The 26,312-nt window shown below is 44.8% G+C and overlaps 1 protein-coding gene across 1 annotated transcript in view; it reads left to right on the forward strand.

Moving 5' to 3' along the window:
- Positions 1-26,312, forward strand: part of PHEX (phosphate regulating endopeptidase X-linked) — a 1,559,577-nt gene that overhangs the window by 1,460,303 nt on the left and 72,962 nt on the right. The window contains exon 18 of the mRNA XM_069204739.1: positions 6,773-6,903. Coding sequence (XP_069060840.1) covers positions 6,773-6,903 — 131 coding nt within the window. The remainder of the gene's footprint in view (positions 1-6,772; positions 6,904-26,312) is intronic.

Here is a 26,312-nt window from a genome sequence, read left to right on the forward strand (position 1 = left end):
TCTGCTGAGCAGCCGGGCTGCTCAGGAGGCGCGTACTGAGGGGCGGCTGACGGGGTCAGCCGGCCCTCTGTGGCTGGGGTGTCGGCTTCCGGTTTTCCGCGCCGCGGAGCCGCAGGGAGATGCGGGAGTGCCGATTTTGGTTTTCGGAAGGTAGGACGGGCATTCTGCCCGCAGTTTTATGGACTTTGCCTTTAGTTTTTGACCTTTTTAGGGATTGGTGGATTCCTGTTGTGGGAGGTCCAGATCACTATATATTGGGAGTCCTTTTATGTGAAGGGCAGTATGTTTTGGATTGTTAGCATGCCTAAGGTTCCGGCTAAGAGACATAGGATTGTCTCTTCTTCCTCCTCCTCTGAGGAGGGTGCCTCTGGCGTTTCCGCTCCTGGGGGCTCCCAGTTACAGGAGGGTAGGGGTACTCCCCTCATGTCCAGGGAGGAGGTGCAGGAGATGATCGAGGTGGCTGTTACTAGGGCTCTTCATGCGGGGATGGCCAGGCCTGGTCAGTCTAAAATTGCTCATACTTCGGCATCTGCAAGGAAGTCCTCCTCAGATAGTGAGGGTGATGAGGCCCCATCTACATCCTCTGGGGGTAAATATGTCTCCAGAGAAGAAATGTGGGAGGTGATGGCACATGTTCGGGACAATTTGGGTTTCCCAGTGTTTCAACCTTCAAACTCAGAATCTCACTTATTTCCACAATATCAGACGCCTTCTAAGTTTGCCATGCCTTTTCAGGGACCTGTGAAGGATATGGTGTTTCGTGAATGGAAGGATGTAGATAAGGCTCAAGTTCCACGATTCCTGCAGAAACTGTATTTACTTGAGGGTGAGGAGGTATTGCCTCCTTCGGTCCGCCTGGATTCAATTTTAGCTACCCTGATTGGCAAAACGGCAGTCAATCCGGAGGATTGTGTACCTACGGATGCCACGGACGTAAAGTGGATTCAGGTCTTAAAAGAGCTTTTGCAGCTGAGAATCTGGCGCTAAGGGCAGGTATATATTCTGCTTATGCGGCCCAGTCGTTGGTGCAGGACTTTGATAAGCTGGCGGTGGCTGTTCAGGAAGGGGCGGAATGTTCGGAGCTCCTGGCTGGTATGGAGCAGCAGGCCAGATTGTTGGCAGATGTGTCTTCTGATGTGGTCCGTACTTCGGCTCTGGCCTCTGGGGAAAAGGCGGCCTTGCTGAGACTGCCTTTTGAGGGTCGTAGCTTGTTTGGGGATCAATTGCCATCCATGCTTTCCAAGGCATTTAAGGAACGGAAGCATGCCTTGCCTTATAAAGGGGATCTACTTCGGGTAAAGGGTGGAAGAAACATTCCTGCTCTTCTCCTAAAATGGATGCCAAATCCTTTTCATTTAGGAAGCAGCGTTTTCAGCCTCGTTTTTCTCCTAAGAAGTCTGCTCCTGCGAACCGGGGTGGGTTCAAGAAGGGGTCCTGACAATCACTGTGGGCCTGGCATATGGCCGGTTGGGAGAAGGCTGAGTCACTTTCTTTCAGCTTGGGAGGAGAGTGTCAGCGATCGTTGGGTGCTAGACATTGTGGCCAATGGTTATGTCATCGATTTTGTGGTGGTGCCTCCAGATTCAGGGGTACGTCCCACCCCTCTGCCTTCAGGGGGGTCACGGAGAAGGGCATTATTGGACGGAGTCCGGGACTTGCTGGTCAAGGGGGCCATTTCCCGCGTTCCGCTGGACGAAAGGGGTCAGGGCACTTATTCGGTCTTGTTTCTTGTTCAGAAAGTTTCAGGGGGATTTCGACCGGTGCTCAATCTGAAGGAGGTGAATGCTTGGATCAGGACGGTGCATTTCCGCATGCTGTCTATTCAGACTATCTTTCCATTGGTCAGGCAAGGGGACTTTCTGATGTTGCTGGATCTGCAGGATGCTTACCTGCACGTGCCTGTGGCAAGGTCTTCACAGAGGTTCCTGAGGTTTGCTGTGGATCAGGATCACTCTCAGTTTTGTGTTCTACCTTTCGGTCTCAAGTCTTCTCCTCGAATTTTGACGAAGGTGCTAGCTCCCCTGGTGGCTTTGCTACATTCAGACGGGGTGTTTATTCATCCATATCTGGACGACATCTTGATTCATGCCCCGTCACGGGTCATGTTGCAGAGGCAGGTGGCCCAAGTTCTGGTGGTCCTGCAAAACCACGGGTTTTTAATCAACTGGGAGAAATCAGATTTAGTTCCGTCCCAGGATCTGGTTTTTCTAGGGGCTCGGTTTCGGACTCTTCTAGGTTTGGTGACAGTGTCAGAAAGGAGGTTAGGTGTACTACAGTCCTTGGTGAGGAAGGTAGTGTTACGGACTGCCCCCGAGCTCTTCTATGGTTACGTCTACAGGGTCATTTAGCGTCTGTGGTGTTTCTGGTCCATTAGGCATGTTTCCATCTCCTGTGCTTGATGACATGGTTCTTGAGAAGGTGGGCGCCAGGGTCCGGTTCTCTGAGGGCCAGGGTTCCGGGGTCCGGATTGATTCGCAGGGCATTGAAATGGTGGTTGGATGCAGATCATCTTCGGGTAGGGGTTTCTTTGTCACCTCTGAGACCCGTGGTGGTGACTACGGATGCCAGCCTCTCCGGTTGGGGTGCGTGGATGGGGTCGGCTCAGATTCAGGGGTTCTGGTCCCCTCTGGAGGCGAGTCGGTCGTCGAATTGGCGCGAGTTGAGAGCTGTCTTATTGGCTCTGGTCCATTTCCAGGTGTCCCTGAGGGGTGCGGCGGTTCTTGTTCGGACGGACAACTTAGTGACCAAGGCTTATGTCAACCGGCAAGGGGGAACCAGGTCAAGGGCTCTGTTCGGTCTAGCCAGGAAGATATTTGTGTGGGCTCAGGAGTGGGTTCCTTCTCTCAGGGCTACGTACATTCGGGGGGTGGTCAATGTTCGGGCGGATCTGCTGAGCAGGGTGATTCCTTCCTCTCAACTTTTCTCCCTCCGGAAGTCTCTGTTTCTGCGTCTGGTTCGGCTTTGGGGGCTTCCAGTGCTGGGTGTGTTTGCGTCCGCAGAAAATGCAAAGTTGGATCGCTTCTGCTCCCGGTTTCGGTGTCCCCAGGCCTGGGAGGTGGACGGGATGTCATGTCCTTGGTCGAGGGGCCTTTTGTATGCGTTCCCACCATTTCAGCTATTCAGGTCTTTTCTGTTGCGGGTGAGGGATCTGGGGTCCAGGGTTATCCTGATTGGGCCACTTTGGCCGCGGGCGAATTGGTTCCCGTTGTTGCGGCTGATGGCAGCAGGAAGGATGTGGCTTCTGCCTCTTTGTCCGTCTCCCCTGGAGTTTCTCTGCCTCCCATTGGGGTCGTTGAGGAGGTTACGCTTGACGGCCTGGAAGTTGAACGACGGGGCTTGACGGGTCTGGGGGTACCTGTGGCTTTGAGTTCTACCTTACTGGCTTCCAGGAGGCGTTCCACTTTACTTTCCTATGGTAGACAGTGGAAGGTTTTTTCTTCTTGGTGCTTGAGTCATGAGTTGGATCCTACCTGCGCGTCTATCTTTGAGGTGATGCAGTTCCTGCAGGATGGTGCGCAGCTGGGGTTGTCGGTGGCATCTCTGCGGGTACAGTGGGCGGCTATTCAAGCATTTAGAGGTCCGTGGCGTAATCTTCCGGATGAAGGGCGCTTGATGCCTAGATTTTTTTAAGGTCTTATTCATTTGTTTCCACGCCCTGTACGTTCTTTTCCTTCATGGGATCTTTCTTTGGTTTTGGATGTTTTGACGGATGCCCCTTTTGAACCATTGGGGGACTGTGATTTGCGCCATCTGTCCTTGAAGACGTTCTTTTTGGTAGCCATTACTTTGGCTCGTTGTTTAGGGGAATTGGGGGCCTTGGCCTGTTCCTTTCCTTTTTGTAAGGTTTTTCAAGATCGGGTGGTTCTGGTTCCGGTCCCCTCATTTATTCCGAAAGTCAATTCTTCGTTCCAAGCTCGCCGGGAGGTCACCCTTCCTTCATTTTGTCCGAATCCCTCCTCAGGGGAGGAGGTCCGTTTGCATTCGTTGGATGTACGCAGGGCTTTGTTGGAGTACCTGCGGGTGGTGGCTCTTTTTCGTAAGGGTGATTCGCTTTTTGTTAATTTCGGTCCGGCACGTAAAGGTGAGAAGCCTTCCACGGCTTCCTTGAGTCGGTGGGTGAGATCATTGATTCTGTTGGCCTATTCCTTAAAAGGGGTGGTTCCTCCTCAAGGGATTCAGGGTCGGTCTACCAGGGGTATGGCGGCTACGGTGGCGGAGCTTCAGGGGACTTCCGTAGTGGAAATTTGCAGGGCCGCCACTTGGGCTTCTCCTTCGACGTTTGTGCAACATTATAGGCTGTTGGACTTGGGTAGTTTGGAGTCGGTATTAGGTCACCGAGTCTTATCCTCTATGAGGTAATAAGGGTAGGGTTTTTGGTGGCCTTGGTGCAGGATATTAATAAAGTTCTTGCAACTCAGTGTCCGTCTCCTGTGTTTTTCTTGCTATGTCTCATTGGTTTAAAAGGAAGGCGAGGGAGGGACGGGAGGTAATGCTTCCATTTTCTTGCGATAATGGCATTACTCCTAGTCCTACTCCCTCGCCTTCCTTTCCGTTGCCTCCCACCCTCCCGGTACGGACTGTCCGAGTTGCTGCTTGGGCTTGGTTTTTGTACAGGAGGAGGTAAGGGTGGGGGGGGGGTTTAAAAGGGGAAGGGAGGGTCTAGGGGGAGGCGGGAGGCCTCATTGGTTTAAAAGGAAGGCGCGGGAGTAGGACTAGGAGTAATGCCATTATCGCAAGAAAATGGAAGCATAATGCATTTCCTTTGAGCATACATAGGTATAGAGTACATTTTGCATTATCTATTAAAATGTTTCAACAAATCACTCTAGAATCCTTCTGGACTTTTTTGGCACCGTTCTTCGTATGGAAATAGACATAGACTGACACACAACCAGTCTATCACAGCAGTGAGAAAGAATGGACCATCTCTGCTTTAACATTTCTTTGAAGGAAAATATGAAAGTCTCAGCTCATTATTCAGAGTTACTTATTTTTTTGTCTGTGATGAAGTAGATTGGCCTTGACTATGTAGGCTTTCAGAAGTGGTGCTTAAGAAATCGATACTCACCAGGATACTCCATCTGTTTAAAACAGACAGAGACCCCTAATGAAATACCAGGGAAAGTGACCAAAGAACAGCAAAAACAGGTCCAGAATTACCTATTGTTTGGTATTTCCTAATATTTCTGGGTGTCCTCAGGGACCCATGCATGATATCTAGTAACTCTGTCCGAGGAGTCCCCAGTATTAATAAGTTGGAGGTCAGAGTAACTGGGTAAGGCAATGGAATCTCAAAATCAGGCCTATTATTTTGAGAAGGGATAAAAGAGGAACATGTTTTCAAACCAATCTCTTTTACATTTAGATAACTGTAATATGCTGTTTTCATCATTTTCCATACAGGAGCATTCCATTTGGCTCAATTTTATGGTGATTGCCAGGTTCCATATTTCCACAAACCTCTATTTCCTGATGTTTATCGCATTGAGGGGCTGTGCTGGGTGACCAGGAAAGGGCAGCAGTGCCCCATATTTAAAAGAATATGGAGCAGCCCTGCCTTTTCCCTGTATGGGTGCTGTTCTGTCTGCCCAGTGCCAACGCAGGCACCCTTGCATTATGGTGCATCGTAAGAAGAATTTTGTACATTCCTGCACAAAAACAATACCATGAGGCATTTACCTCTTTCTATATGGGCAGCATGCATAGAAAGAGGATAAAACGAGAGGAAATAAACATATTTCTCCTTGTTTCGCCGCACCTGGGGAGGCGTAGTAGTTTTGGCATATTCCCAGGTCTACTACTTTTGGTATATCTGGGTATGCATCATAATCCGTGAGTGTTGCATGGGGATTCCCACGCAGCACCCATTGAATGCCTCCCTAGGGCAGATTAACAGAATGCAGTGAGTTGCGCTATATTACGTTACTCTGGATAAATCAAATTTTGGAGTTGAGTCATGGGTGCACCATGTTGCGTAGTGCAAGAGCGATGCAACTCCCTTATACATAAGTCTTGGTTAAGAAGCAGGAAAATACAATTTATTCCACATTTAGGGGGTCATTCTGACCCCCGCGGGCGGCGGGAGCCGCCCGCCTGGAGGGAGCCGCCATATGGCCGCTCCGCGGTCGAAAGACCGCGGAGGCCATTCTGGCTTTCCCGCTGGGCTGGCGGGCGACCGCCAGAAGGCCGCCCGCCAGCCCAGCGGGAAACCCCTCCCCACGAGGAAGCCGGCTCCGAATGGAGCCGGCGGAGTGGGTATGTGCGACGGGTGCAGTGGCACCCGTCGCGTATTTCAGTGTCTGCAAAGCAGACACTGAAATACAAAGTGGGGCCCTCTTACAGGGGCCCCTGCAGTGCCCATGCCATTGGCATGGGCACTGCAGGGGCCCCCAGGGGCCCCACGACACCCCTCACCGCCATCCTGTTCCTGGCGGTCGGAGCCGCCAGGAACAGGATGGCGGTGAGGGGGTCGGAATCCCCCATGGCGGCGCAGCTTGCCATGGGGGATTCCCAGGGCAGTGGAAAACCGGCGGGAGACCGCCGGTTTTCCTGGTCTGACCACGGCCAAACCGCCGCGGTCAGAATGCCCTGCGGGGCACCGCCAGCCTGTTGGCGGTGCTCCCGCATCCCCGGCCCCGGCGGTCCTTGACCGCCGGGGTCGGAATGACCCCCTTAATGTCTATTAGACCACAGCCTCCAATCAGCAGAAATTTCACCCTACTTGTGGTAAAATAAACATGATGACAAATGATTTTGTCAATATTTTCTGTAGGGCGAAAGTATGACAAAAATGGACGTTTGGACCCTTGGTGGACGGATGACTCTGAAGAAAAATTTAAAGAGAAATCAAAATGTATGATTGACCAATACAGCGACTACTACTGGAAAGAAGCTGGTCTTCGGGTGAGTAGACTGGTTTAGCCTTCATCCAGCTTCTTAGTATAGCTTCCCTATTTTGGCTGCATTCTGATGTTCCAGTGAAACTATTTGTATTATGTATACTTAATTGTACTGAATGAACACTGCACTTTGACAGCCTCTTTTGGATCATACTCTGGCTCAAGAGCTTCGAAGGGTGGGGTAAAAAATTATTGCCCTTTAAAAGTTAACATTTGAAAATCTTCACTCCTTGGAGCGATATTTTACAGATCGATATTTAGGCCATTATGTGTAGGTCAGATAATCTTTCTGTTGTAGTTATGCTGACATAGATATTTCTTAAAACGTGACAAAAAACAGAACTACTGTGTTAGACATTGAATGCCATCTTGTAATAATACGTGATCGAGCCTCAACTCTGTATTCGAGACAAATAAAATGTATTTTAAGGTTGTGAGATTTTGGTGCTATTTTCCAAAGACCTCAAGCAAAATAGGCAATTGCCAAGGCCTCTGACTTCCTAGGGCCCCCCGGAGAAAGTGAACTTTCTCTTTATGACTACTGTCTATTCTACTTCGTCGTGAAACCCTCTCTTTTTCCCTCAGCCTCCGACTCTCTGTCCCTGTCTTCTTAAGGTTTTTTAGGGTCCCGCATAAGATTTATCTCACCGGTTTTTGTGTGACCCTGTTGAAGTTTAAGACAAAATTAAGAATTGTTTGGCATGATGCTGAATGGTGTTAGCAGGAAAATGGCTATTAAAATTAACAAATTGTTCCATACAGTTACCTCAAAATATGTCTTGGCTGGGGTCCCCAAAATCTTTAAGACATCATTGATGCACTGCTTGGTTTTAGTTTAAATTTGTCTTAAATAAATAAAATGTTCCAAATGTTCAAGATGATTTTTAAAGATATTCTAGTGTGAATTTATAATAGGTGAAATTCTGTACTTGTTAGAAATAAATACATTTTAATGACCTTTTAAAGTCTGCAATTGGTTTTGCTATTTGTTTACACTGTTTAGCAAAAGTGATAAAGTAAACTAAACTAGTTATTCAAAACGCTTGAAGATGTCGTTTTTAAAAGCTTCATAATTTTCAGCATAATTAATAATTATGTTTTCAGCCTTAGGATGGTTCCCCCAAACTTTTTGGCAACTCACCTTCTGTTTACTGAAATTATTTTTTGTTGGCTTTTAGACTTTGTGCACTTCAACCTCTGCTAGCCAGTGCTAACCACTTGTGCTCACTCCTTAAACATGGCAAAGTTGTCCTGCTCCTGATTGGATTGACACATTTAATTTACTTAAACGTCCTTAGTAAAGTAGTACAGCATGCACCCAGGGCCTGCAAATTAAATGCTACTAGTGGACCTGCAGCACTTGTTATGTTACCACTTAAGTAGCCCTTTAAAACATGTCTCAGGCCTGCTATTGCAGCCTATGTTCAGTTTTACACAGCAAGTTGACCTGGCAAAATAATCCCTTTGCCATGCCTAAATCTCCTTATTTTAATTCATATAAACCACCACTAAGGTAGGCCCTAAAAAGCCAATAGGGCAGGGTGCATTGTAATTAAAATGGCAGACATGTATTTTTAAGTTTTACATGTCATGGTTTGTTTTTCACTACTGTGAGGCCTACGTCTCCCATAGGATAACATTCATTTAACTTATTGTATTTAATAAGTGATAACTTTTATTTGAGAACAGGTAAAAATGTCATGTCTCTAAATAACTGTAATTTAAAATTCTCCCAATGGTAAAGTCGGATTTTAAGTCACAATTCTTAAAAGTGTCTCTTTTAGAAAGTTAGAATTTTCTTGTCCTAACCATCTGGCGCCTGCAACTTGTGTCTTGGGTCATATAACTGTGATTAGCATGAAATGTGGCCTTTGTGTATTTCTCCCAGACAGCGTAAGAAAGGGGAACTAGGTGTCTTCAGGATGGGGATGGGCCATCTTTTGTGGGATGTGTGGGGCAGAGCTGTTGAAACATGCAGAAGGTGATGGAAGGAATGCTTGGAATTCATCTAACTACTGGCAATCGCTTCAGCAGCATGCCATCTCATTGTTAATTTGCTCACTATGTCACCTCAGTCCCGACCCAGCCATATGAAAGCCAGTCTTGACTCTGCTGCTTATGGGAACAGTTGAGCCTGAACTGCCAGGCCAGATTCTTCCTGAACTGGAACACAAGCAACCCGCACTCGTCACTACCCAGTGTCTTGGGTTCCCTTTGGGGGCGGTGGGGCACTCAGGGTTTCTAAAAGTAGCTGTGAACTCTGTCATGCATGTGGTTGCCTGTTAGACAGGGATCTGGAGCACGTTATCTAAAAGGAAGTGGAGCTCCAGTCACACCTGGAGATGTTAGGGTTGCCTGAGTGGGTGTGCCTGACCACAAGGTCCATGGCAGCCCAAGAGGGCAGTCAAGGAGGCCTGGGGTTGGGAAAAATGGTCCAGGCTGCTGCAAAAAAGTGGAAGTGCAGTGTGCATGGGAAACAAGCCCTGAAACTCCTACGGTCTGGAAGAAGGTGCACCTGACGAGGCTGCTCTTGAGCCTACTGTGGAGAATATTGCAGCCCTGGGAGACCTGCCTAAGCTTGCTGTATGGTAAATTGAGGGTGTACCCACCAAGAAGGAGCTCTATAAAGCTCAGAAAGAGTGCCCAACTCTAAAGGGCTTGAGGCGGAAAGCTGAGTCCTAGGCAGCTGATGACATCTCTGGAGATCTGATGTATTGTGATAATGACCTCCTATATTGTGAGCCTAAGGTTCCTGAGCCTGAGACAGCTCGTCTGTTGGTGGTTCCCCAGTTCTACAGAGCCTTCCCTTGGGCCTGGCTCATGACTCATCCTTGGCAGGATATCTGGGGCAGGGGAAGACCTTTTCCTGGCTTGTCACACACCTCTCTTGGCCCCACATGGAGACAGCCTCAGCTGTCATCTCAATTCATGTCCCACCTGCCAGGACAGTCAGTCGGAAGTCAAGGAAAAAGTTAAAGGCTCTCCTGGTTTAGACATAAAAATTTCCAAAAGGCCCAGAAACCACTATAAACTCCTGAAATGGAAGCATGGACATCAATTCACCAAAATGCCAGGGGTGGCAGAAGTGACTTCACATGCTCTTTGACTCCACTTTCACTCGCACGCACTTACACATACACATACACACCAATTCACACTAACACTCACGCTCTCTCACATAAGCACACTTCCACCCTCAAGCATGCGTACAACATACATTTAAGAGCATTTTTACTTACTTCAGCTGCATGAAAGCAATATTCCAAGCGATTTGTACCCCATTTTTATTACACTACTTGTGAATAATATGTTATTATTCACTATTAATGGAACAAAAATTAACAGAAAACAAAGAGAGTGAGATCATAACTGATGTCCAGCTGCCACTACTCCTGGCACTGAATTTGCCACCTCTGTAGCCAGGGTTCGCAAAGATTTTATCAGGAGTCGCACAGGGCAAGCCGTTGGTCACACTTGCAACCACTGGCGGCCCCTAAACGACATCCATGGTGGAAGATCAATAACTCCAGTGGCTGGCTTTAGAACAGAACAGTCCTCAAAAATGTTAAAAATATTACCTAACCTTCAGGTCAAGCTACTTTATTTATTTGCTTGACCTTTAACCCTTTCGCTGCCAGGCCTTTTCCCCCTCAGGTGCTGAGCTTTTTTTGGCTATTTGGGGTAGTTTGTGCTTAGGCCCTCATAACTTTTTGTCCACATAAGCTATCCACACCAAATTTGCGTCCTTTTTTTCCAACATCCTAGGGATTCTAAAGGTACCCAGAGTTTGTGTGTTCCCCTGAAGGAGTTCCCCACCCTGGATGCTCCGTTTCTACATGGGCCTGCATAGGAATGTGTTAGCAGAAGCCTAATAATGAAGCAAGCCACAATGAGTGGGTGAGGGCAGTTTTTCAACAGCGGTACTGTTTCCATAATGGGGTGGCAGCGTGTTCAGCTGGAGTAGGGTGTTTCTACCGCTATTTATTGACCTTCTTTTTGAGAGTGGTTCCCTGGAGGAGACCAAGAAATTATCCAAAATACAGCTAAAATTTTGTTTTTTCAGAAAAATGGGAAATAATGCTGCACAAGAAAGCATGTGTTTTTTTCCTGTTAAAATGGCATCAACAAAAGGTTTGCGTTGCTAAAAGCACCATCTTCCCAGCTTTCAGGAACAGGCAGACTTAAATCGGAAAACATTTTTCAACATAATTGTGGCATTTTCTGGGACATACCCCATTTTTACTAGCCTCCTTCCAGTTAATGACAGAAATGGGTATGAAACTAATACTGGATCCTGGACAGCTAAACATTTCTGAAAAGTAGACAAAATTCTGAATTCAGCAAGGGATCATTTGTGTAGATCCTTCAAGGTTTTCCTACAGAAAGTAACAGATAATTTTTTTTTATTGAAATTGAGGTAAAAAAGAACCATTTCTGTCCACATGTTCTTCTCTAACTTTTTCCAGCTATGGCAGATTTCTGAAAGAAATATATTGTTACGTCTGCTGGACTCTTCTGGTTGCGGTGATATATAGGGCTTGTAGGTTCATCAAGAACCCTAGGTACCCAGAGCCAATAAATGAGCTGCACCTTATAATGGGTTTTTATTGTATACCGCTATGCAGCAATTCATTTGGTGAAATATAAAGAGTGAAAATAGGTATCAAGAAAACCTTTGTATTTCTAAAATGGGCAAAGATAAGATGTTGAGAAGAAGTGGTTATTTGCACATCGCTGACTTCCGGGGTCCCTATACTAGCATGTGAATTACAGGGTATTTCTCAAATAGACTTCTTTTTTACACACTGTCTTTACATTTGGAAGGAAAAAATGTAGAGAAAGACAAGGGGCAAGAACACTTGTTCTTCTATTCTGTGTTCCCCCAAGACTCCTGATAAAAATTGTACCCCGCTTGTGTGGGTAGGTCTAGTGTCCGCAACAGGAAACGCAACATGGACACATCACATTTTTACATTGAAAACTGACATGTTTTTTGGAAAGTGCCTAGCTGTGGATTTTGGCCTCTAGCTCAGCTGGCACCTAGGGAAACCTACCAAACCTGTGCATTTTAAAAACTAGACACCTAGGGAAATCCAGTTTGGGGTGACTTGTGTGGCTCTCACCAGGTTCTGTTATCTAGAATCCTTTGCAAGCCTCAAAATATGGCAAAAAAACACTTTTTCCTCATAATTCGGTGCTGCAAAGTTCTGGAATCTGAGAAAAGCCCCACATTTTCTTCCACCCAGCATTCCCCCAAGTCTCCCGATAAAAATGGTACCTCCCTTGTGTGGTTAGGCCTTGTGCCCGAGACAAGAAATGCCCCTAAAACACAACATGAACCCATCACATTTTCCCAAAGAAAACTGACCTGTTTTTTGCAAAGTGCCTAGCTGTGGATTTTGGCCTCTAGCTCAACCGGCACTTAGGAAAATCTAGCAAACCTGGATATTTCTGAAAACTAGACAACCAGGGGAACCCAGGATTGGGAAACTTGTGGCGCTCTCACCAGATTCTGTTACCCAGAATCCCTAGCAAACCTCAGAATTTGGCAAAAAAAAAAATGTCCTCACATTTCTGTGCTGCAAAGTTCTGGAATCTGTGGGGAGCCACAAACTTCCTTCTACCCAGCATTCCCCCACATCTCCCAATAAAAATGGTACCTCACTTATGTGGGTAGGCCTAGTGCCCGTGACAGGAAATGCCCCAAAACACAACGTGGACACAATAAAATGATCAAATAGAAAACTTCCTGTTTTTGCGGGGGCACCTGTGTTTTTGGTCCTGGGCTCAGCAGCCATCTAGAGAAACCTATCAAGCCTAGACATTTCTGAAAACTAGACACCCGAGGGATTCCAGACAGGTGTGACTTGCGTGGATCCCCCAGTGTTTTCTTACCAAGAATCCTCAGCAAACCTCAAGTTTAGCTAAAAAAATCAAATTTTCCCCCCATTTCTGTGTGGGATCACCGCACAAGCACACATTTCCTACCACCCAACATTTCCATCAGTCTCCTGATAAAAATGATACCTCACTTTTGTAGGTGGTCCAAGTGCCTGTGACAGGGAGGAGCCAAAAACATGCTGAAATTGAGGGAGAACCAAAGAGGGCCCAAAAGGGCGGATTGGAAAAAAACATCTTTAGGCTGACAAGTGGGGCAGAATTTTTATCTGCATAGATGCAAGAATGCTGGATGGTAGGAATGTTGTGGATTTCTGCAGATTCCGGGAGGTTTCATCACAAAAATGTGGGAAAAATGGGAGATTTCAAGCAAAGTTGGAGGTTTGCAGGGCATTGTAGGTAAGAAAATGGTGCGGGGTGCATGTGAAGCACACCACCCTGGACTCACCCAGATGTTTAGTTTTCAGATGTATCTAGGTCTCATAGATTTTTCTACATGGCAGCGTTTCAAAGTCCAAAAAGTGCAGCCCTCACCATTCCAAGTGGGACGATTTTGAGAGTTAGTCAAGCTTTCATGGCCCAAATGTAAAACCAAAACCCAAAATAATCAAATGTCCTCTTGCTTGTCATTGGGATAAGATCTTTTAGTGTGCCGGGGAAGCTGAAAGACTGTTACCCCCTTCATTTGGGTTGGGTGGCATAACCATGCCCATACTGGTTGGCAGCCACCACCCCACTATTTTTTTGATTTTGTTTAAATTCCCTGGCATCTAGTAGGCTTTCTTCCCCCATCGCCAGGGAGTGGATCAGGGGTAATTGCCCCATCTGCCCACTGGTGGGCAGAACAACTTTATCCCCATTTAATTGGGGTGGGGGTATGGCCATACCCTACCCTCTTTAAAAAAAAAAAAAAATCTTTCCTTGGGGGCAGATGGGCCTTACAAAAAAAAGATCGATCTGCCCCCAAAGGGGGCAGAAATTGCCAACAGTAATGTGCCCCAATGGGAAGCAACCCTTGCCCAAGGGGCGGCCCCCATGCAAAACACACACACACACACCAATCCCTGGTGCCTAAGTGGTTTCTGTCCCCTCTCGGGGCACATGGGCCTGATAGAAATAGGTTGATCTGCCCCCAAGGGGGGCATGAATGGCCTAAAATAAATTTGCCCCCAAGGGGTGCGACCCTTGCCTAAGGGATCGCTCCCCATCTGTGAAAAAAGAAATCCCTGGTGCCTAGTGGTTTGTCCCCCCCCTTGGGGGAAGATCAGCCTAATTAAAATCGGCCAATTTGCCCCCAGGGGGTTGGGCCTAAAATAAATTTGACCCCCAGGGGAGCGACCCTAGCCTAAGGGGTCGCTCCCCTTGCGTGAACGTGGTGCAAAAAAAAATCCCTGGTGTCTAGTGGTTTCTGTCTCCCAGGGGGCAATATGGCCTAAGAAAAATAGGCCGATCTGCCCCCAAGGTGGGCAGAAATGGTCAAAAATAAAATGTGCCCCTAGGGGAGCGACCCTTGCCTTGTTTTAAATTATCCCTGGTGCCTAGTGGCTTCTGCCCCCCCCACCCCCGGGGGTAGATCGCCCTAATTAAAATAGGCCGATCTGCCCCGGGAGGGCAGAAAAGGCCTAATAAATAAATGCCCCTCTTGGGGAGCGGCCGTTGCTCCAGGGGCCACTCCCCTAATTTGTTTACTATATGTAAACACAAATCCCTGGGGTCTAGTGGGCATTCCTGCAGCCTGATCGCTATGCTGCTGGGCTGCTGGAATGCTCAGAAAGACGTGAAAGGAAAGGAAAAGCCCTTCATTTCCTTTCATGTCTCTCTACCCTCCCCCACCCCCGATCGGAAGAGAAATGCAAGCATTTATCTTCCGATCGAGCTGGAAGCTGAGCTTCCAGTGAGATGGGGGCGACCTCTGATGAGGTCAGTACGTGATCGTTCGCTGACATCATAAGACGTCACGGGGGTGGGTCGGGGAGGATCGGGTGTGGAAGGGGAAGTGATTCCCCTTCCATCCCCACCCAGGGAAGGGGTTTTGGAGGCCCACTGGGGAACGCTAGCTAGTAATGGTTACGTCATTGGCACCCAAGCGGTGCTGCCGAGGATGTAACCGTTACGTCCAGGGCACCCAAGGTGTTAAAGCTAGAAGGATCTAGAAGGATATATTGAAAATTAGGTTCCAAGTGTGTGACAGATAAGAATGCTGTTTCAATAATGTTGAAACACTATAGGAGAGAATGCAGTTTATTTCAACATCAGAAACATTACAGAACAGTTAAACAGTTCTTTTCCACCAACCCTATTTGGGATAAATACTGAAAAAATCATAGGTCTTATCAAAGAAAATGAACTAAATATTGGTAGCAGATGTTGAAGGTCTGCTTGAGTGGCCTGTGACTGATGAGGGCGAAGGTAAGGATATCACAAATAATGGACTGAAGAACCAAAGCTTGTCTGAGTGTAATTCAAAATTGGCCTATTAATGGCCACTAGGAAAAACATCTGCTAAATGAACAGGATCGTGGGTAATTGTCCTTAATTCTGCTTGACAAAATGCCTGTGAAATACCATTGTGATTGGGTGGAGGGGATCCAATATCGCATATGATATATCACACGACAATAATATTACGTTCACTACATTGACCTAGCACTACAGGGAGTGCAGAATTATTAGGCAAGTTGTATTTTTGAGGATTAATTTTATTATTGAACAACAACCATGTTCTCAATGAACCCAAAAAACTCATTAATATCAAAGCTGAATATTTTTGGAAGTAGTTTTTAGTTTGTTTTTAGTTTTAGCTATGTTAGGGGGATATCTGTGTGTGCAGGTGACTATTACTGTGCATAATTATTAGGCAACTTAACAAAAAACAAATATATACCCATTTCAATTATTTATTATTACCAGTGAAACCAATATAACATCTCAACATTCACAAATATACATGTCTGACATTCAAAAACAAAACAAAAACAAATCAGTGACCAATATAGCCACCTTTCTTTGCAAGGACACTCAAAAGCCTGCCATCCATGGATTCTGTCAGTGTTTTGATCTGTTCACCATCAACATTGCGTGCAGCAGCAACCACAGCCTCCCAGACACTGTTCAGAGAGGTGTACTGTTTTCCCTCCGTGTAAATCTCACATTTGATGATGGACCACAGGTTCTCAATGGGGTTCAGATCAGGTGAACAAGGAGGCCATGTCATTAGATTTCCTTCTTTTATACCCTTTCTTGCCAGCCACGCTGTGGAGTACTTGGACGCGTGTGATGGAGCATTGTCCTGCATGAAAATCATGTTTTTCTTGAAGGATGCAGACTTCTTCCTGTACCACTGCTTTAAGAAGGTGTCTACCAGGAACTGGCAGTAGGACTGGGAGTTGAGCTTGACTCCATCCTCAACCCGAAAAGGCCCCACAAGCTCATCTTTGATGATACCAGCCCAAACCAGTACTCCACCTCCACCTTGCTGGCGTCTGAGTCGGACTGAAGCTCTCTGCCCTTTACCAATCCAGCCACGGGCCCATCCATCTGGCCCATCAAGACTCACTCTCATTTCATCAGTCCATAAAACCTTAGAAAATCAGTCTTGAGATATTTCTTGGCCCAGTCTTGACGTTTCAGCTTGTGTGTCTTGTTCAGTGGTGGTCGTCTTTCAGCCTTTCTTACCTTGGCCATGTCTCTGAGTATTGCACACTTTGTGCTTTTGGGCACTCCAGTGATGTTGCAGCTCTGAAATATGGCCAAACTGGTGGCAAGTGGCATCGTGGCAGCTGCACGCTTGACTTTTCTCAGTTCATGGGCAGTTATTTTGCGCCTTGGTTTTTCCACACGCTTCTTGCGACCCTGTTGACTATTTTGAATGAAACGCTTGATTGTTCGATGATCACGCTTCAGAAGCTTTGCAATTTTAAGAGTGCTGCATCCCTCTGCAAGATATCTCACTATTTTTGACTTTTCTGAGCCTGTCAAGTCCTTCTTTTGACCCATTTTGCCAAAGGAAAGGAAGTTGCCTAATAATTATGCACACCTGATATAGGGTGGTGATGTCATTAGACCACACCCCTTCTCATTACAGAGATGCACATCACCTAATATGCTTAATTGGTAGTAGGCTTTCGAGCCTATACAGCTTGGAGTAAGACAACATGCATAAAGAGGATGATGTGGTCAAAATACTCATTTGCCTAATAATTCTGCACTCCCTGTATATTGTAAGGTAATCATTTAATTGCTGTTCTTTGCTCCTCTTATTCTTGTCATCCAAGTAAAGTACACATGGAAATGGGAACAGTGAATATATACTTAACTTAGAAAGTACTAGCAGTTTAATGTACTGCATGTGATATTATTGTTGGTCAATATTGTGAACATTGTTTATAGAGGGCACACATAGCTGACTTTGGTCCGTAGAGAGTAGATTTTTAAGTATATTGGTTTATCAAATTTGGTGTATTTTCAAACACTATAAAGGAAATGTAGTACTTTGAGGTAATGCATCAGAAAGCATGAGCAATGTAAATTTGTGTTTGATTAGTCTATTAATGAATAGAAAAGAGCTGCCAAAGAGGTTGCAAAACGTGTTACTGTTGATTGTACTTGCACAAGATTGTGCTTTGAATTTTGAAATTTGGAGAGATCCAATCAGGTTTCTCTTCTAATATGGAGGTCACCAAGAATAGATGACATGTGGAAGATAGAGGATATAGATTGATTCATAACTGTATTCTAAGTAGCGTCCTCCCCAGTCTGGGAGCATCTAACTTAACACCCCAGATATGGAGCTCTGTAACAGACATCTTTGTTCTTCAACCTACTTGTGTGTTACCTGCGCCTTGTGTCATAACTTTTATAACCACACCTTAACAACTCCCATCTGATTACAAAGTTCCTGTTTAGAGTCCACCCAACACCACAAGGGTCCTAATGGACATGAATATCAAAAACAATGCACCTCCCCTTTGTTAAATAAAAAGTACAAACAACATTATCATCATATGTCCTCAATGAGCCGGCAAGACGCTCGCAGTGGTCTGCCAGATTGGGTCATATGAGGTAGTTGAGATTCATTGTCATCATGCATTGATGACAGGCTCAGATGTGCAATCTGAACCTTCAGATGGGGTAGCCTCACTTGTGATTTCAGGAGCTGACGAACACTGAGGTAGGTGTTTAAAGTTTGTTGGGTCCAGTGTGATTGATGCACTGTCACCATGTGTCCTTTGCACTTCATGACCCTCAAAGGGTCGACAGCAAACTGGGTGTCTGTTTTTTGCTTCCGTTTGACCAGTACCAAGGCTCCTTTCTGAAAGACTGTTTCCTGGGCATGTCAGTACTGATCTACATATGTTCTCATGTTGCACTTTTGAGAAGTGTCCATGACGCATATCTTATCAGCAGTCATCGATTAGTTTGATGTCCATTGAGGTACTTTGGTTCTGAACGATGTCCACAATAGCAAGGTGGCAGGGCTTTCGCCAGTTGTTGAATGAGGAGTTGATCAATGGGCTCGAAGTGCTGGGCACAAGACTTGATTTAGATGTATTCCCTCCATCAACGCTCGCTGAATTACCCTCTTGAGGGTACCCATAAGTCGTTCAACAACACCATTCACTTGGGACCAGAGAGGTGTACTCTTTTGAGTCAACAAAGAAACTCCTTGAATTGTTTCCTATTAAAAGGCTTGCCATTGTCGAATTTGAGAATAGCAGGGAAGCCCCACACTGCAAAAATGTCATCAAGTCACTTGATAGCTTTATCATTGCTTGTCAATGATAAGTCTTCCACCAAAGGAAAACACAAGTATACATTAGTGACTACCATGAGATGATGTCCATTTTTAGAGGCCCAAAGAAATCCACTGCAACTCTCTCCCAGGCATGGGCAGGGAGATCAGATATTGTTTATAGATGCTGCATCACCTTGAGGGACAAACAGTTACAATAATGGCACTCTTATAGCTCTCTCAACTTATTCATATAGGAAAGGGAACCACACTCGGTCTCTGAAGGCTCTTTTGGTGGCTACAAAGCCATGATGTCGTTCATGGGCTAGCTCAATGACTTGCTGTCTCAGGCTCTCAGGTATGACAAATCCCAAGCCTCTCGGTGTGATACCCCCTCAGGTGACAGCTAACTCGTCCTGTAAATTTTTTTACTTTTGGGATTCAACATCATCAGCAAAAGATTGAACACTTGTTTTTCACAACTGTATTGTAATGAGGACTTTGAGGATGAGCATGTCTTTATCTGCTTTGGTAGCAGCAATATCTGTTCAATGGACAGAGTTGCTGGCATGTGGACCTCACAATGAAATTGAGATACCATTCAGCTGTTTTGGATGTCGAACCTTTGCAATGTAACAGCACTTATGAAAAGTGATCTGCGGGGTTTTGCCTTTCCTTGGCTTGTGTATAATCGTGTAGCCATACTCTTGCAGTTGCAACCCCCACCTCTGGATGCATCTTAACCTTCGGGTTACCAAAGAAATTGAGCAGTGCTTGATGGTCTGTGATGATAGTGAAACGTTACCTAAAGAAAAACACATAAGAATGTATGCAGGCCCTCACTACAGCCAGACTCTCCTTCTATGGCTGACAGTAGGCATGTTCTGTTTCCAAGAGTTTTCTACTGGCATAGGCCAAAATATGTCGCTGGGCATTGAGAGGGCCATTGTGTTGCGGAAGGATTGCCCCAGCCCCACCAGGCTCCCATATACTGTGATGTCAGTATGTAATTTGGCGTCAAAATAGGCTATTTCAGTTTTGAAACTGTGATTGCATTCAGGAGACTGTTGAAATGGGACATTCTGTTTTGTTAAGTCTCTCAATTGAGCACTCACTGTAGAAAAGTCACAAATGTACCTTGAACAAAAACTGTCCATGACGCAGAAGCATTGTAGCCTGGTTATATCTTCTGGGAGGCAGGTAGATTACAATTCTTGCATCTTATCCGCATCTTTAGTTATTCCCCCATCGGAGAATATGTGCTCAAAGAATTTTAATTTGGTTGTGTGAAACACACTTTGCTGCATTCAGAGTGAGACTTGCATCACCAAGTAATTGACACACTTGTGTAAGGGGCCTGATCATGCTCCTTTTGTGTCACCCCAAATGCCAGTATGTCATCACTGTAATTGAAAGCATGTGTAACAGGTTGAATAATTCGTCAAATTACATCCTGAAATATCTCTGCAGCCAAAAGTACTCCAAAACTCAGTCTTTTGTATCTGATCAAGCCAACATGAGTTGAAAAGTAGTAATGTGCCTACAGTTCTCTTCCAGCTTGAGTTGATGATATTCTTTGTTAAGGTCAAGACAGGAGAAGATCTTAACTCCATTCAGCTGAATGATCATGTCTGCTGTATGGGGACTAGGATGTCTTTCTCTCTCAATTGCTTTGTTGGCCTGGCGCATAGCAACACAAGTGCACACTGCACCTCCACTGTCCTTTTTTGGCACCACACTTATGGGCGAAACCCACAGCGAAGGACTGGTGGAGCGTTCAATGACATCATGTTTCAATAGTGTTTCTACTTCTTTCTCAATGGCTGCTTGCAAGACAAAAGTGACTTTGCATTGCCGTTGGGCAACAGGGCTAACGTCCTCATTAACATGAAGTTGCACTTTCATCTTTTTGAGTCTTCCTAGACCATTGAACAACCATGGGAACTGACTCGCAATTTCAGCCTGTTAATGGATGTTGTAGTTGAGAGATATCAGTCTCATGTCAGCAGCAGTTGCAAAGCTAAGCAGGCATGCACTAGATGAAGTTCCCTGAAGGACATGACTTGACGCTTGCACTGACATCCTTTTGTGTTGCAGTGTTGCTGTTAATGACCTCTGACTGCAACAGCAGAGAAGCAGCCCAGCTATAAACCTTCATGTTTGACAGAGTGAAGAGTGGAACAGGAGGCAGGATGTTGAACTTTTCTATTGGCAAGAAATACAAAGTAATTCAATGCAGGTTTTGAATAATGAGCACCAGTGAACACAGCAAGTTATGTATATATACTTCAACTAATAGATGTCAGGGGGAGTAACCAAGGCACCCTAATGCAATAAAAATGTAGCCAATGGACAGAGAGCAACAAAAGACGCTAGCAAGGGTTACATAATGGGCATCACTCTCATTGACTAAATTAAATATACATGCTTCCCCATTGAAAGAACCTGAAAAGCAATTTCATTTCCCACTAAACCCTCAAAGAATAAAATTATATTTAAAGCAAATTAAAAACAAAAATGTAAATGCATTTTATACCATCCTACTTCAGTTAATATCGACCCCCTGCCGGGTAGATCTCTCAGTCAACTACACTCACTGTGAGCTATTCAGCAATCCATTCTGAAAGGGCAGAATTACAACCAGTACTTCAATGCAAGTTCTCCTACCTTAGTTTTTATTGAGGATCCTCCACAGTGCGTTTGATACAAAGTATCAAAGGGCAAAAAGTTTCTTTCTATGTTCGCTCACTTTAAAATCATTGTATGAATCAAGAAAGGAAATCAATATAAGTAATAGAAATCAATAGCATAAATATATAACCTTTATTGTGTAAACTACAAAACCTATCACCATCAAAGCGTGGTAGCCCCCTCTTTCCAAAAATATGCCAAGTTAAACACAGGTGTGAAACATGATGTGACAGTTGTTCGAAAGGTTCCAATAAATTAGCATTGCACATGTCGCATACAAGGCTTTGTTAGTGTGCACCCTAAAAAGCAGACAAATATAGTCTAAAGCCCCTTGCTGGCATACTAACACTGGCATACTAACAACCATAATACTAAGGGAGTATGGGTGGACCATTTTACTAAACTATATGAAAACACGCTTGATAACTATACTCTTTATTCTCACTCCCTGCTTGAATCCTACCCACTGGATATGCATTATTACCTTGAGAAGATCATAGCAGCAATAGCTGTGACCAAAGCGGGTAAGGCCCCTGGACCGGACAAAATCCAAGGAGAATTACTGTGTCATGACCTAACTGTTTGGGTCCCCATTGTTAATCGAGTAACCAACGCCATGGCTTCAGGCGCTCTGATCCCTGACACCTGGAAAGGTGCGGAGATAATACCTATCTATAAAAGGGGGTACTGGTCAAACCCAGGCAACTATAGACCAATAAGCCTCTTGGATACATTACAGAAGGTCTATGCAAAACAGGTACTAAACAAACTTAATGGGTGGATCAACAACACTGAAATTCTGACACCCTTTCAAGCGGGGTTCAGACCTTAAGTAGGCACCATAGACCAAGTCATGGGGCTTCTTCTTATCGCCTTCAGCCTAGTTCCGACAGGTTTGTGATGGGCATCGCTCAAGGGTATGGGGGTCCCTGAGGGCCTTCTTTGCCAAATAATAAGGATACATCAAGATAATTATGCACAAGTTTGATGGGGTCCCATGGGTTTCACAGGGGCAGCTGACAGGTCATAGAGGGGTGAGACAGGGGTGTGTGTTTGCCCCCACACTCTTTTTTCTCTATATTAATAACATTATAGGGGCCCTTCTCGCAGGCAATATATGGTTCTCCTAAAATAGAATGGGTGCAGGTTCCTGTGCTGTTATTCGCAGACAACATCTCCCAGACTCCTACAGGCCTGCAGCAACTACTGAATCATTTTAACGCTTTCTGTGTATTGAAGGGACTAGACAAAGACAACATTTATGGCATTTAGGCACCATAAATCTTTTAGAAATACTTTATCTTTGGAGCAGGGCAAACTGGAATGTGTTTTTAAGTTTAACTACCTGGGCATGATGGTGGATAGCAGGGTTTTGTGTTCCCCTACATCCTAAAACAAAGGGTGGCCCTCCAGCACACCGCTTCGGCTATCAATAGAAAACTTCAGGCAATATTAACAAGAGCCATACTACCTGCAATGGACCTGTCTAAATTAGAGGTTCAAGTTACAGTCTACAGCCATATATGGTGTCGAAATATGGGGTCACGAACACACTGAGCCACTCACATTGATCGAGAACATGTTTGTTCACTCACTTCTTCACTTCCCCCAGAGTACTCTTCTAGTTCCCATGTTCCTTGATGTTGCTCTTAAAAGACTGGAGCATATTACTCAGTTAAGGCCTCTTCTTTATAGGGTGAGGATTTGGACCACAATGGAGCTTATGCCTTATGGAAATGCTGCAGAGTAATTGCTGGCGATAGATAAGAACATCACCTTTCCATGGTTTAGGCATCTCCAAACCTGGTTGCTAATGCTGGGTCTCAGAGATTTTTGGTACTATCCAAGATCCCTAAACCCATTATCCAAACAGCAACTGAAATCTTTGTACTGGGAGTACATTCTAGCTAGTCTTCATCAGAGCTCTACCCTAGGGAGACTGTCAGCTCAGTTCTTATTTATCAAGGACAGCCCTTATTAGGAAGCTTGCCTAGATATCCCCAAAACACAGCTAACTAAATCCCTGGACTTAAAATTTCAACATGGCACCCTTGAGATAGGGGTTTTCACATCTTGAATACCAATAGGTCTACTAACCTTAAAGACAACTGCCCACTATGCAGCCCACCCTCTAAAGAAAATATAATCCATGTCATGTTTTTCTGCCCTGCCTAAGCCAAGCTTAGAAGTAAATGGACTTGTTCACTGTGCAATAGACTAAGCCTTAGGCGGCACCACGAAGCACTCACAATGTTTAAGGCAAACCACATCCATTTTCACTGTGTGTATTCTGCGTAAATACTTATTGGCAGCAGGGCTTCTAAGGAAACAAAAAGATTTAAAATGTCTGTTACAATCTCCTGTCACAATCTCCTTTATATACACAGATATCAGGAATGTTAATAATTATTACTATGTATAATTATTTTACATTGCATTGCCATTTTATCTTGTATACTATGGATGCTAAACTTGCTCATTTCTGTAGCCTATTGACAGTCTTTTAAAAATATTTCCAAGTGCCTTTTATTAATGTTTTTATAATATTAAAGTGGAAATTTGTATTTTTTTTTAGGAATTACATTTCTGAAATAAACATTACTTACTTACTTAATAATGAAGGTTATGTCCTGACATTTTATAGTATACCAATATACGTCCCATGATTGAGGAGGCTCTTTAACAATACACAAAAAATTGAAAAGGCGCTGACCAATAAAAGAAAGGTGTCCCCACACCAAAGATAGCAATATCTTCAAACAAAACATCAAACCCTGTTTGGAACATGAATATCCGTCATGCAGTTTTCTATGCACAAGAGACAACAAACACACTTCAAAAAGTGAACAGTGAACGCAGTCCTAAAATACATCTCAATTGCAAAAAAAAAACAGAAATTGTATATAAAGAACTCGCTCCAAAATAGAACTTAACTAAACAAAAAAGAGAGGAGGGGAATCTTACCCTTCATTACCTCGAGTCTGGAAATTTATGAAAATATTGTTAAACCTATTATCAACCACTTCAAAAGATGTTTACAAATCCCTCAGATACCAAACTCTGCAAAACACAGAAAATGACAAGTGACAAGCACTAAGCATACAAAATAACAAGCCCATAAAATCCGTTTTAGCAAACTGGTACCTTACCTCTTAGTATAGCATGGTGAACACAAAAATTTGCATATCAGGTTAGCCAACGGCAAATGCCAGTTTGCACCTGGGATTTATATTCTAGCTAATCAGTTCGACCTGTGACTGGGAGTATGGGCACTTATGAAAAGCAAAAGTAGAACCTTATGACAAACTTCCTAGGAATGTTCTTCAAATTAAGTACAAACGTTGACTCCACAACAAAACAAAAATTGAGTCAAAGACTATCCCATTCAGAAAATTAAAATGATGTCAGCTAATGTTGAGCTGCACTAAGGCCCTGATTTAGAGTTTGGTGGAGGGGTTGCTTCGTCACAACATGATGGTTCCCTTGACCTTGATGTCACTTCAAATTAAGCATCAGACACTCCTTACTCGTTGCATAATCATGTCCCTGCCCAAACGCACTATACGTCATCCTTAATAATCGATACAAAATGCAGGAAGTTAACATCTACAGTCTACTCTCCACTCTGAGCATTTGTAATGGGTCATCCTCCCTACTGAACTGGATAGCAGAATGACACTGCGCTTGAATAGTATGCTCCAAGCAACACCAAGGCCTTCTAGTCAAAAAGACAACAATAGCAAACTACTCCACATAACATAGTTTTTAATGTACTTTGTGTGATAATATACTAAGGTGAATAATTCCTTGTCAATGTTCAAACCAAGAACTTTTAAAGTTATTAAAGGAAAGAAATGTATGTATATTTTAGAGACACGGACTCTCTGCAGCGGATCCATGGACCCACACACCAACAGCAATGCCGTGATTGGCTGGCTGCAACCAAAGAGAAAAGTTGCAATCGCCATTTTGCCTATTAGCTCGGTTCCTGGGAAGGAAAGATAAAGCTTGGAACTGATAGAAAGGGTCAGGGTGGGGTACCCTGATCCCATGGGATTGATGACGGGGCCTATGAGGGACCCCTCATGGGTGAGAAATTCCCCAGAAAAGTTTTTTTGGGGGTACATGAGGACCTGGGGATCCCCTGTAGCCCTCAGCATGCCCCCCCATGTGAATCTGTGACGGATCCGTGGATCTAGACTCCAATTAAAATAACTTACACCCACTAACAGACCCACTCACACACTCACTCACACATCCACACAACCATTAACACACACATCCATCCAGCCCCTCACACACCCACTCACACATCTATGCAGTCACTGATACATCCACTCAGACCCAGAGAACCACTCACACACCCACTCACTGACCCACACAGGCACTCATACACCCTTTGACATACTCAGACAGCCATGTACAAACCCATACTGCCACTTACACATCTACTCACACACCCATAGAACCACTTACACCCCCATTCACACACCCATATAGGAAAACCACTGACACACCCACTCACACACCCATACAGCCACTCACACACCACTGAGAGACCCACACAGTACCACTTACACACCAATTGATAGACCCACCAACCAAACACTCACAGGTCCACAAACGCCCTCCCACACAGCCACTCACAAACCCACTCAGAGATCTAGAAAACCATGGTGTTAGCTGCATGCGGGGGTTGGCCGCAGGCCCTGGCCACAACCTAGTCCCAGTGGCTAACCCACCACAGCACATGGCCAAAGGTTGTGTGTGGCAGTGGTTGGACTAATGTATGACAATTATTATTAATCATTAAAAAGTCAAAGGTTACAGGGACAGTATAGTTAGGAAATAGCATTAAAAAACATAGAAATTAACTGAAAAAAACAAAGGTTAGAGGGATGTTATAGTTAAGAAAAAGCATTAAAAAACAGAGAAGTTCACTGAAAAAAACAAAAGCTATAGGGAAGTTATAGTTAGAAAATAGAATTTATAAAATAGAAATTTACTTAAAAAACAAAGGTTACAGGGACGGTGTAGTTAGATTCATTTTTCACACTTGAAATCATAGAAATTCAGCAGTTATAGCTGTCTCA

The sequence above is a fragment of the Pleurodeles waltl genome, chromosome 8, assembly GCF_031143425.1.
Source record: "Pleurodeles waltl isolate 20211129_DDA chromosome 8, aPleWal1.hap1.20221129, whole genome shotgun sequence".
Taxonomy (NCBI): Eukaryota; Metazoa; Chordata; class Amphibia; order Caudata; family Salamandridae; genus Pleurodeles; species Pleurodeles waltl.